Raw genomic sequence first — 13,017 nt, 5'->3', positions numbered from 1 at the left:
ATCACAGATGCTGGTGTTTGGCCGCTATGCAGGGATCACACATGAGTTGATGGTTATGATCGGCGCTTACAGAGCTGACTGTGCAGGCTGCTAGGCTGAGGGGCAGAGCCCCAACCATGCTTTCTGTGGGTGTCCACCCCATCCCAGGTAGAGAATCACTCTTGCTCTAGCATGCAATTCAACCCAAAGGTTGTCACTGAGGGTGTGTGGTCAGCAAGCGCGTTGTGTCTAGTTGCTTCACAAAGGTGGTCACAAGAGGAAGTTGGATTCAGCATATTCAGGAACTAGCGTGTCACAAAGTGTCGGAAACTGTGTCAGAGGTTCTGAATTCTTGTTTGCGGAATGAGAAAGTCGACCTCGTGTCTGAGATGGACACTGAAGCTGCACAAAAACTGACTACAGTTATTTTCTCTCAACTTTCCTGAGGTTGAGAACAAGCATATGGGCATGGGACTGTCACCTCAGCACGGAGGATGACAAGTTAGAGGGCTGCCTGGGCTGCACTGTAAAACCTTCTCAAAACAAAAACAAACAAAAATATTTATTACTATGGGGTATGGGGGTGCCTTTAATCCCAGCACTAGGGGGCAGAGGCAGGCAGATCTCTGTGAGTTTTAGGCCAGCCTGGTCTTCAGTGAGTCCCCGGACAGCCAGAGTCACATAGTGACATCCTGTCTCACAAAATAATGCAAAAACCCAAAACAATGAAATCAGTCAGTCAACCAACCAACCCCCCAAAAACAAACAAACAAAACCCCCAAACAGCAATAACACAGGATAGAGAAGAAGAAAATCATTTTTGGAGAAGAGGGAACAGGTCCGGAGGGGGGGGCGGGGGGACTGAGGTTTGTCCCTGGGAAGCCCTACTGATGTCAGCAAGCAGGGTAGCCAGTAACAAGACTGTACCTCCCAGGAATGGCCTCATGTCCTGTTGTGAAACACCCCAGAGAGTCTGGGTACAGGGGTGTCTTGTAGCTGTCCCAGCAGCCCACGGAGGCAGTTGGACAGTTGGAACTGAACTTGGAGCATGAGGAAGGCTGGGCTCTGGGGGCTGCTGTGGACATTCCTTGTCTCAGGTAAGGCAGGCGGGAGGTGGGAGCGGGTGAGAATCTGCCCTAGGATGTTAGCAGCCGTATGAGTGTGTGGTGTGTGTGTGTGTGCATACAGGTTGGTGCTGGGTGTCTTTCTCAATTGCTTTTCACTTTCTTCTTTCTTTCTTTCTTTCTTTCTTTCTTTCTTTCTTTCTTTCTTTCTTTCTTCCTTCCTTCCTTCCTTCCTTCCTTCCTTCCTTCCTTTCTTTCTTTCTTTCTTTCTTTCTTTCTTTCTTTCTTCTTTTTTTCTTTTTTTAACTGAGACACAGTTTCACTCTGCATCCTGGCTGGCCTGGAACTTGCTATATAGATCAAGCTGCCCCTCTATCTGCCCCTGCTCCTGTCTCCTCATTGCTGACATTTAAAGGATGCCCTGCACTGCCACACTTGTATCTACCTTGCTTTTGAGTCTCTCATTGACCCTGGAGTTTGTCTATCTGTGTGGCCAGTGTGTCCTAAGGACCCAATTGTCTCTGCCTGCCTGGTGCTGGGACAGAAGTGCATACCCCGCACTAGACTTTCTCCGTGGTGCTAGAGACCAAAGTAGGGTCCTCAGGCCTCTGCACAGCTAGTGTTTTGCTGGTGAGGCCACCTCCCGAACCCCACGAAGCTCTGCCCTTCTGAAGCACTAAAGCAGCGGTTCTCAATCCGTGAGTCGCAGCCCCATCTGGCGGTCAAATGACTTTTTCACAGGGGTCACTTACGACTATAAAAGCCAGATATTTACATTAAGATTCATAACTGTAGCAAAATTATAGTTATGAAGTAGCGATGAAAATAATTTTCTGGTTGGGGGGTCACCCATGACCCCTATGAGTCATGAGGCACTGTATTGAAAGTTCACAGTATTCAGAAGACTATGAGCCACTGCTATAGAGCACATGCCCCCCCCAAACGTGGGGTCAAACACTGCTCATCTCAGGCCAGGCTTCCCCTGAGCGCAAAGAATCAGATCCGGGAGGCTAATGAACAGAAATATAAGAAGGGGTAGAGTTAGAGAGGCAGGTGTCTATGCTTTTGTTTCTGGCCTTTTAAAAATTTATTTTATGTGTATGTTTGCATGCATGTACCACATACATGTCTGGTACCCGAGGAGGCTGGAAGAAGGCATCAGCTTTCCCTGGAACTGGAGTTACAGATGGTTGCAAACTCTGGTCCTCTGCAGCAAATGCTCTTAACTGCTAGTTTGTTTTGTTTGTTCCGTTCAGTCCTGGGGATGGAATCCAGGACCTCTCACGTGCCAGGCAACCGCTCTACCACCGAGCCGCAGCCCCAGTCTCTGTGTGAAGTTTCCCGTCAGAGACACACAGAGTTTTCAGCAGAAACAATGACAGTGGCACAGGTCTCACTACTAACCAAGGCAGTACTCCTGCCTCAGCTTCTTGTGTATTTGGATTACAGATGGGTGATACCAGGCCAGCAGCTCCAACCAATCCAAACATGAAATGATCTGTATAACAGTCTCTCATTGTAGCCCTGGCTGTCCTGGAACTGTCTATGTACAGCAGGCTGGCCTTGAACTCACCTAGCAATCCTGTCTTTGCCTTCCGCGTGCTGAATTTAAAGTGTGTGAGCCATTATGTCCAGCATCTAAATATTATTTCATGTTGAAATGTTTCTTCTTCTATTTCCCCATGGTATTTTTGATGTGGACAGTCCATTAGACCTCAAAGATGGAATTCATTTAAGAGATATTTCCCAGGGTTTCCTTGGGTCTACAAATCTGCTACTTCAGAGGTCAAAGGTATGAACAGAAGCCTGTATCCATCCTCACCGAGGTTGTAATCCCAGCTCTTCATCAAATTCTAGAGTTGGAGAGTTCAGCTTCTCACATGTAATACCCGAGGTTGGCCTCTGGGCACCACAGGCATGCACACATGCACACATGCATTAACACGTACTCACAAAAGGATTGTTTGCAAAGTTTGATCCTCATTGGCCACATATCATTGGCTCTTACAGTGAAACAAACAAACAAACACCAAACAACTCCTTCCCGGTGCAGAGTTTGGATGGGGACCATTCTCTACAGAGCCTGTTTCCCTTTTCCTGTTTACAGAGGCTCGAGCTGCCACTGACCCCACCGAAGAAAGGTATAACCGAGTCGAGGGACAGACCTTGGCTGTGAGTTGTCCTTTCAACATCAGGAAGTATGCCAGCAGCCGGAAGGCTTGGCAGAGGCTGCCAGACGGAAAGGAGCCCTTGACGTTGGTGGTCACAGAGAGGCCATCTGCAAATCCCAGTGAGGTCCATGTGGGGAAGTACACACTGAAAGATGACCCTGGGGAGGCCATGTTGCATGTCCAAATGACTGATCTTCGAGTGGCAGACTCTGGATTGTACCGCTGCGTGATTTACCACCCTCCTAATGACCCTGTTCTGCTCTTCCATCCTGTCCGCCTGGTGGTGAGCAAGGGTGAGTGACCAGGAAGTGTCTGGGGAGAGGGAGGGAAAGGTAGCCCAGCAAGGATGGGGCAGTGGCCCAGGATCCCTAGCAGCTTGACTTCCTGTCAGAATTTCCTTGCCTGCCATCCAAGGCTGTTGGTAGGCACTTGGTCCAATAGTACTTCAGGGCTCTTGCATATGGATTCCCGTTGGGCAAAGAGGAAGAGTAGACTTTGGACATGATTTAGTTTCATTTCTGAGATCTCCCCTTAGAAGCCTTGTCCTTAGAAAGCCTTTCCTTTCTTTAATTAACCATTTAGCTAATTATTTTAATGTTTCTTCATAACCATGTCATAGCCAACATTATAAATATGGAACTATACATTTGGGACATTTTCTGGCTTAAGCAATAAATCTGTTTCATTAAAGGTCCAGGATACCCATTTGTGTCACCTCATTTTCTTCCACACAAATCACCTCAGAAATGGCCATTGTCATCTCTGAAGCAAATTCAGAACATTCTTCAAAGATGGCAAAAGTTTTTAAGGCCAGGTTTTGCCCCCCACAAGCTGCCAGTGCCGTTTCTACCACAGTCATCAGTCAAAGGTGGGAAGGGTTTGGGAAGGAAGTGCTCAGGCTTACAATGGGTGCACTCTGTTCTCCAGGGGTTTCCTGGTTTCTACAGTTTGGGTTGGATTTGCCATTCTCTGGCTTGGTGCTGGACATTTCTTCCTCCAGAGGGAGGAATCTCTCTAAATCTCAGAGCCCTCTGTGGGGGACCCTCCTATGTAACTTACGGATCCTCCGGGATCCCCCAGGCCATCAGGGCCTCCGCACATCAGTGGTGACATTCTACTGCTCTCTTGGGGTGCATGCTAATCTACATGCTGTTCACTGGAGGCTTTCTTCAGTCAAGAGAGACTTTAAATTGCTTGCTTATAAATCTCCTTTCAAGCCACTTCATAGCGACCTTGGCAGTTGGCGGATCCTCCTGGGACACCATGGTGTCATTTTCAGGTTTTCCTGTTCCTTTATTCAGGTAGATGTGGATCACGGGTTGTAAACTTCTCCTGTTCATCCCAACAACCTCACCATACTTAAGGAAATCTGCTGGATCCAGAGTTCCACTACCATTTGATTCTTGGACATAAATTGTACTGTTGGCCAAGTCTTCAAGATTTATAGGGGGATCTATCACACGGCAAGATCTGCCCCTTCATCCACGGGTCCACCCGGCTTCTAGAAGCCGTTTGGCTCTCCAGTGCCCATTCCACCCTGTTCACCCCCTTGCCCACCTCTGCTCATGCCTCCAAGGTGCCTAAACTCTCTCCTGGTCCAGGAAATCCTTCAGACTCTTACCCATAAGCACTTGGGCTACTAGAGAGTAGGGTGGGCTCCTAAGAATGCCACTTTATAGGCTATGTTGACTTGGCTGTAGGATCCAGCCTGAGCAGGGCAACTAGAGGGAGACAACGGCTTTGTTGACCATAGCTAGTGTCGTTCCTTGGCTGATTGCCCATAGTTCTTCTGAGAGGCCCCGCTCAGGTCATAACTAGACAGCTGTGAAGAGGAACGGCTGGTAGGAGGATGACCCAAGAGAGAGAGCCAGGAGTTCAGAAGTAAAAGAAACACTGGAAAGCTGGGGTCAGGAGGTCTTGCACAAGCTATGTCTTATGCCAAGAATGTTTATTAAGAAGTGCACCATTAGTCAGGCATGGTAACATACACCTTTGATCCCAGCCCTTGAGAGCCAGAGGCAGGTAAATCTCTGTGAATTCAAGGCCAGCTTGATCTATGTAGTGAGTTCCAGGACAGGCAGAGCTACATAGTGAGATTCTGTCTCAAACACACACACACACACACACACACACACACACACACACACGCACAGCATCTTATATGTGCTTTGCAAGGGGACATGGGATAGAGGCAGCAGAAAGCGGTCATACAATGAGCGAAGTCATCAGGGATCAAGCAATATTGCATGTCGGGAACACAGGAGACCTCAAGCGTGAAACAGACCGCATGCACAGCAGCCACAGGGGTAACTCCAGTCTCTACAGTGGGGAAAGTCTAGTTTCCAGGAACTGGAACCTTAACCCCTTTGAGGCCCAGGCCCTAGGATCAGATCAGACCTTGCCTTGTTTGCTCCTGGGCATGGACATAGAACTGGTGTTCCCTTTAAACATCTTTTCATCAAGGCCTCTGAGAAAGTCTTGGATGAGCCCGACTCCCAACAGAGGAGAGTAGAGGTGTGGTGACTGGCTACAGGGGTTGCTCTTGGGACCTGAGGATAACTGTAGTCGTTCTGTCCATGTCTGAGGCAGGGCTTGTTCCACCCCCCGTACTAGAATGAAGTTGACTAATCTCGGCAGACTTTTTACTGGGCGGTGGTGGATAGGCATGGTGGCTGCTGTCTGCTGCCTGCAGGCTGCATAGATGGCCTTGGTGGTGGTGACTGTGGCAGTGGTGGTACCCTAAGCAACAGTGTCATAGCCCTGGACAGGCTACCTCTGTGCCTGCAGGGTAGTTGGAGGCTGTCCATAAGAAGTCACGTATGCAGTCTACCCATAGGGCTGGTGGTCTGAGGACGGGGTGAAACTGACATCAGTAGGGGGTCCAGGTGTGTCATGTCATTGAAGTGACTGAGCTGTGGACAGTGTTGCCCTGCTGGGTTGCAGCTTGGCTGCAGGTACTGTAATCCATGGTTGCTATGTTCTCTTTTTAGGAAGCTTTTGTAATCTACTCCTCCCAAGATGCCCTTGGTGCCCCCTATGGGCTTCTAAACTCTGTGTGTCAGACCTTGCTGTGGGCATGAACCACCTGAACTCCTTATTTCATGCAGATGCTGGCTTGGCTGACCTGAAGTGACCCTTGCTTATGAGGAACAAGGTTCTAGGCTTCAGTGGGGATCAATGCAGTTATACACCCCTTATGAATTTCTGAATTCACTGAGGAACAGCTGGTGCCTCGCTGGGCTCTACATCCCCAGTGGTAATAGTGGATGATCAAGGATGGCAGAGAAAAGAGAAACAGGCCTCCCTTCCTAGAACCAGGAAGTCTGTGCCAAGTCCAGGCTGAGGCTCAGATGCAATACAGCATTAAAGGACACTTTTAGAGAGACGTGACTTAAGAGGCAGAGAGAGCATGTAAGGGGGAGAAGGGGAACGTGGAGAGCTGGGCAGCAGTAGAGAGAACGTTTCCATAGCTCAGACAGCCCGAGGAGTCTTTCCTTCACGCCTCTCCAGCCCTCCTCCTTTTCTCCCTTCACTCATCTGTTTCTGTCTCTGCTTCAGGCTGGCTTCTTTGGATTTTAGTTTAAAAATCCTTACTTCTTGAATAGCCATGTTCTTTTCCCTCCCCAGCTCACTTCTCTTCTCCAGCTCATTCATCCATCTGTCTGTCCATCCATCAATCTTCCGTCCATTATATGTCTGTCCATTTATCTCTCTACACCATGTGTCTTCTTGCAGATTCTTCAGATCCATCCACTTCTGGCATCATAACTACTATAAGCCCAACTACATTTCCCATCCCGATTACCACAAAATACCCGCGCAGAGACTGGACTATGACCCAATCCACAGCTGTTGTCTCTTCTCCTGACCCTGGAGTCACCTACCCAAACATGACAAATGTTCCCAGGTATGTTTTCTGGGATCCTGGTTAGGATGCCATTTATCTCCTAGTCCAAGTGCTGAGAGGATGTGGGCATGAAGCTGCGGTAGGCTGGAGCAGAAGCAGAAGCAGACAAACTAAGTCAGTTCAACAGCACAAAGAGCATTACTAGGGAGAGTCATAGACATGGGGAGGTGGCAGACAGCATTCTCTGGTCTTCTAGTATCTCAACAGTATCCTTGGGAACTAAAGCCACAAGGGGTCGCTGGCTCACCCAATGTTACGTACATAGCTGGTCTATCTGACTTCGGAATCCATCTGCTTCTGGGTTGGCAGGACTGAAAGTATTCATCAAAAATGCCATTTCCCTCCTCTTATTACTCTGATGTGCAGGGAGACACAGAGGGTGAGCTGGGGAGGGTGGGAGCCTCCTCCTCAGTCAGTGGCCACCTCCTCCCTCCCTGGGAAATTCTGCACAGACCTGTCTGCTTCTGCAGACTCATAGTTCCCTTTTCGCAGTGTCAGGGATCAAAGTAGCCCAGCTCTTTGTCTCAATATTTTAAAATAAGATTTTTCAGGAGACTTCTAACCTGTGTATATGTTTGTCAGCTCTCCATCGTTGTAACAAATGACCCAGACAGTAGGTTTAAAATGGGACAGGTTTATCTTGGCTCCAAGTTCTGGAGGTTTCAGGACACGGCTTTTGGATCTGCGGTGAAGCAGTATATCATGGCGGCAGTATATGACAAAACCTCTCCCTCCGTGGTCACGACATTGAGAAAAATGAAGAGGAAGGAGGGCAAGCTATGGGTGTACTGTTTCTTTGGGGACAGATGCACGTGGATGATGGCTTGATGAGTGAGTGAGCGCATGCCTGAATAGATATTTGCATGCGTGGATTAATGGATGGATAGATGAATAAATAGAAGGATGAATGAAAGGGTGGGTAGATGGTAGACAGAAGAAAAAGTAAATGGGTGGATTAATGAATGCATGGTGGCCTAAGGCGCTGGCCAATTCCAGCCTTTCAAACTTTCCACCACCTTCCAATAGTGTCATTTTCTCACCTGTGCTGATCCACGCTGCAGCAGCGGGCCACACCTGCAGGTTAAGAGCCACCTTGCATGCATGTCCTCCTTACAGCTACTGTTGAAGGTTAATGTTTCATTTAAATGCTGCATCAAAAGTGAAAAAATTCTTTTTTCCCTAGTCTAGTATGTCCTCACCCATGGTTCCATGTAGTGTTTATTCATATATACCTTAGCATGGCCCCAGTTCTATTGTATACATAAAGTAATTTTCCCTGGTAAGATTATCTCTCAGCCAGGCATGGTGGCACACACCTTTAATCCCAGCACTCGGGAGGCAGAGGCAGGAGGATCTCTGTGAGTTCAAGGCCAACCAGGTCTATGTAGTGAGCTCCAGGACAGTCAGAACTACTTACAAAGACTATATCTTTAAAATCCTTCAACATTACTATACTGAATTATAATTTCAATAAATACATACTTTTCTGTCAATCAGAAAAGCCATAAATCTCACAATCATTTACCTACTCTTGACTGTTCATGGTGTTTTCTTTTTAAAATATTTTTGTTTGTTTTTTGAGACAGGGTTTCTCCATGTAGCCTTGACTGTCCTGGAACTCACTCTGTAGACCAGGCTAGCTTCAACTCTGTAGACCAGGCTAGCTTCAACTTACAGACATCTTCAGGCTTTTTCCACCCTAGTGCGGGGATTAAAGACATGAGCCACCACCACTCAGATAATTTTAAAAACTCTTTTATCTCAAAAATTTCCATGAGAGAATTCGGGCATTTATGTCACTTTGCATACTATCACATATACAAAATGTCTTCTAAATATCAGAATTGTCTGCAATGGAGAGATGGCTCAGAGGTTAAGAGCAGTAGCTTCTTTTCCAGAGGTCCTGAGTTCAATTCCCAGCAGCCACATGGTGGCTCACAGCCATCTATCTCCAGTCCCAGGGGATCTGACACTCTCTGTTGGTCTCTACAGGTAGGCACTGTACCTAATTGGTACACAAATACAGGCAAACACTTATATACATAATTAAAAATAATTAAAATTTCAAAAGCAGACTTTGCAGATGATCCACAGTGCAGAACTAAGGCTGTGGTACAGCAGGCTGACCAGCGAGGGTTTAGAATTCTAAAACAATCCTCGAGACCTTGGCATATGGTTCAGAGGATGGGCTGTGCGTGCTCAAGGCTCTGGTTCCATGCTCAGCACCAAGGAAAAAATATTCCTGGTAAAGTCGATGAGAAGTAGTCATGACATTCATTTCTTTGAGTGTGGATTTTTGTTCCAGGCGTGGAGGCAGACACACTGTCCTTTTTCTGAGCATGGCTCACTGGTGCCGTCTCAAGTGCCTGGCATGGAGTAACTACCTTGATGCGGCAGTGAAAGTTTGCAGTCTAGGGAGAGTCAGTATTCATCTTCCCTTCTTTTTAAAAAACATTTATTTTTAATTACGTGTGTGTGCATGAGCACATGCATGTGTGATTTGTGTGAGGGAGCCCAGGAGCTGGCTCAGTCTGAGAAAAGTGCTGGATCCCTCAGAGTAACAGTTACAGGAAGCTGTGAGCTGCCCAGTGTGGGTCCTGGGAACGTAACTCAGTCCTCTGGGAGAGCAGTGTGTGCTCTTAACCACCGAATCATCTTTCCTGAAGTTAGTTTATCTCCGTTGCCTTTGTTTTCCCAGGAGCAGGAGGTATGCTGTGGTTCACAATGTCACTACTGCTACACCCCTGCCACCTGCTAACTTCATACCACATGACTAGAACATGAGGCTATTCACCAGTTCTTAGTATTCTATGATATTTGTGACTAATTTGTTGGCCAGAGTCCTGGCAGGACAGCATCGGTCATCCCAGCTGTCTGCAAGAAAAAAATGTTTGAGTTCAAGTTGTTTGCCCAGGTGACAGGAGAGCAAGGACTGCCCTGCTGATGGACAGGCACGGCAGGGAGCACCGTTTTCCTGTGACAAGCTTACTTCTAGAGATGGGTCATGGGAAAGTAAGCCTTGAGAAAATATTTTAGGAAGTAATCCCTGGCAGAGCCATCAGGGAAGTGCAATGGGGAAGGGAAGTCAATAGAGGGTCATAATCAGGGCCAATCTCCCAGATGTGGCATAGACTGGGTCCTGTGAGGGAGTCTGGGTACCAGTTGAAACTGCTTCTGTTGGAGGCAGAAGGCATATATATATATATATATATATATATATATATATATATATTCCTGCATCCGGTCATTGGGTAGGGGAAGCCCTCGCAATGCAACCACAGAGACCACAGACAGGTGAAGAGCTGCTGTAAGGGGATGTGCCCTGGAGCCCAGTACATGAAAACAGCTCGGGGTCCAAGGAACTACAATGGGACATTGGCAGGTTAGACTTAGGAAGCAATGGCGTTAGCAAAGACCAGAAGCAGGGCCTTTCCAGCAGCAGGCTCCCCTGGGAGCTGAGGCTGTCACCAGGGTAGGTACTGTGGCAACCACAAGGTGAGAGACAGGAGCCAGCCTCCCTATCCTGGTTGCCTCTCTAGCACGATCAGCTGCTAAACTTACCACGTGGCCTTGGGGATATTGTCCCCTTATAGGGAACAGGATGGGAGCCATGGGCAGGTTGCTGCAGTCCATCACCATGTTCATGAGTACACTACTGCTTTCAAGGTTACTGCTGTGATTTGTTCCTTATGCACTCAATTCTATTTCCTAGTGATCTTCCATGACTCCTGCCCCCATTTATATACTTACCGTTAGCCATGTTTAGCGAAAAATTATAGCCTGAACTCAAACCAACAATACTTTAGCCTGCTATGTAGTATGATTGTACCATAGCGTTATTCACTAAACCTTTCTTGCTTTAGTAAGGTCCACCCTTTACTAAGTAGATCATTGACCAAACCCTCACATCCATTTATGTACTTATACAAGTTCTCATTCTGGGGTCCATGCTGGCTGCAGATTTGTGATCTTCCTGCCCTCAGCCTACCCACTGTTGGGTTTATGGGCATGAGCCCATGATGTCTGGCTTCGTGAGCCATTAAGTTCTTATATGTAAAAGGCATGTGGGCCTTGTGCTCAGTATCAGCACTAGGGAAGCCAGGATTGTTAAACATGCAAGGTTGCCTCTTCAAAGAAAGACATGCATAACCCATTGTCTGAACAGAAGGCTAGGAATGGGTTTAGTTAGTAGCCTGGTGACCTGTGCTATCTGCAGGAGCAAGTCACCCCTGGATTCCCCAGACTAATGTTTATCCAGACTCTTCCTTCTAGACCCTTCCCTTTAGCATTTTTTCTCAGTCAATAGAAATCATCTTTACGAAAAAGGTCAGTTGTACTTTGAAGAGTTTCAATGTTATCCTGCTATTTAAGATTTGTTGTACATACAGAACTGAGTTAATAATAATCAGAAAACTTCCCCCTAAAACTCCCTGGGTCAGACTTTGAAGTTTGAACCAATACCATCTACTGAGTTTTGCTGAAACAAATTTCCTTCTTGCCTCATGCAGACTTGATGGTTGCGGCATTTGCAGAGACCCCACAGTTATATATCATTAATACTCTATGTGGCCTCTGTCTGAATCATTGTCACCTACTATTTTTGTCCCTGTGTCCTACCAAGTAGAACAACATGTCCTCACCTACTTCCCTATCTGCCCAGGTCAGGTGGAGCGCTCTCTCTCTCTCTCTCTCTCTCTCTCTCTCTCTCTCTCTCTCTCTCTCTCTCTCCTGGGTTGGTATCTTTCCTATGTCTACTGCTGTCTATCTGGAACTTGGAGAAGCATTTTGTTAAAATCATGACAACTCCGCAATGGGGTTTTCAGTAGGGTTGGATTCTTCTTGGTTTCTAGAGAGGAAAATGAAGGCTAAGGTAGGACAACTGTCCCCAGAAGCAGATGAGAATGGGGACAACAGGGAACAGGTTCCCTAGATATGGACCTGATGTCATTCTACACAGAAGGTCAAGATGCCTGGGTGAACTCCTCCTTGTGCATCTCCTGGACCTGAACCCTAGACTCTCCTGCAAACACATTTCTAATTGGTTATTTTAGAAAGATATAAACTAAACTGCATCTAAACTTTCCCACAGGGAAGATCTAAGTTGGAAAGATTGGATGGGGAAGAATTCGATAGACTCGGCAGTGTGGGTGGTCATTGATCAACCTTCAATCTCCTCTCTCTGCAGGGTCTCCATATCCAGCATCGTTGTTCCTGTGGTCTGTGGACTCTTTAGTAAGACCCTTATCTTCACTGTCTTGTTTGCTGTCACACAGAGGTCATTTGAATGACAGACCATGAAGCCACACAACAGTGACTTATGACTTTCAGTCACGTCTATCTCACAAGAAGTGCTCGGGGTGGGGTGGGGCTGAGGAGAGACTGTGAAATGATTGAACCTGTAACCATGGGTGACATCTAAGGTCCAGGATGTCCCCTACTGGCCCTGCTCACTCTTCTCAGTTCATTCATCATCTTGGGTATATGCTCTGCACCCTCAGAAGAAGGGAAACCCAACACCCCCTGACCATTCTGCCTGAATAGATGTTGGTTTGAAATAAAGATAGCCCTGTGCTCCTCCCTGTCACCATTCATGGGAGTCTTGAGGTTTAGGGGGTAACAGCTGCTATTCCCGCTAGGCAGCACAAATCTAGTCACCTGTGCAGGCCCCTGCTTGTGAAGCAGCCTGCTCTCCCAGCCTCTAGGGCCTTCCTCTCTGAGAATCAGACACTCAGATTTGTCTTCCTGTGTGGTCCTCTGAACACTCCCAACCATAAGCCAAGAAGACAAAATCCCACCTTGAGGATTATGGAACTGGGAGAGAGAAATCAAGTTAAGCTGGATGCTGTTGTCTACGAAACTCTTGGAGGAGGAGATGGTGTCCGTAGGATGGGATCAG

At 47.3% G+C, this 13,017-nt stretch overlaps 1 protein-coding gene across 1 annotated transcript; it reads left to right on the top strand.

Annotated features, from left to right (window-relative positions):
* The first annotated feature begins 967 nt into the window (after positions 1-967).
* On the top strand, positions 968-12,694 carry Trem1 (triggering receptor expressed on myeloid cells 1). Its single transcript, XM_057751775.1, has 4 exons — positions 968-1,076; positions 3,151-3,507; positions 6,950-7,121; positions 12,307-12,694. The coding sequence occupies exons 1-4, from the start codon at positions 1,028-1,030 to the stop codon at positions 12,407-12,409; spliced, it is 681 nt and encodes a 226-aa protein (XP_057607758.1). The 5' UTR covers positions 968-1,027; the 3' UTR covers positions 12,410-12,694.
* The last annotated feature ends 323 nt before the right edge of the window (positions 12,695-13,017 follow it).

Source organism: Chionomys nivalis, chromosome 19 (assembly GCF_950005125.1).
Source record: "Chionomys nivalis chromosome 19, mChiNiv1.1, whole genome shotgun sequence".
In the NCBI taxonomy this organism is placed as follows: domain Eukaryota; kingdom Metazoa; phylum Chordata; class Mammalia; order Rodentia; family Cricetidae; genus Chionomys; species Chionomys nivalis.
This window is presented reverse-complemented; position numbering and strand designations above follow the sequence as displayed.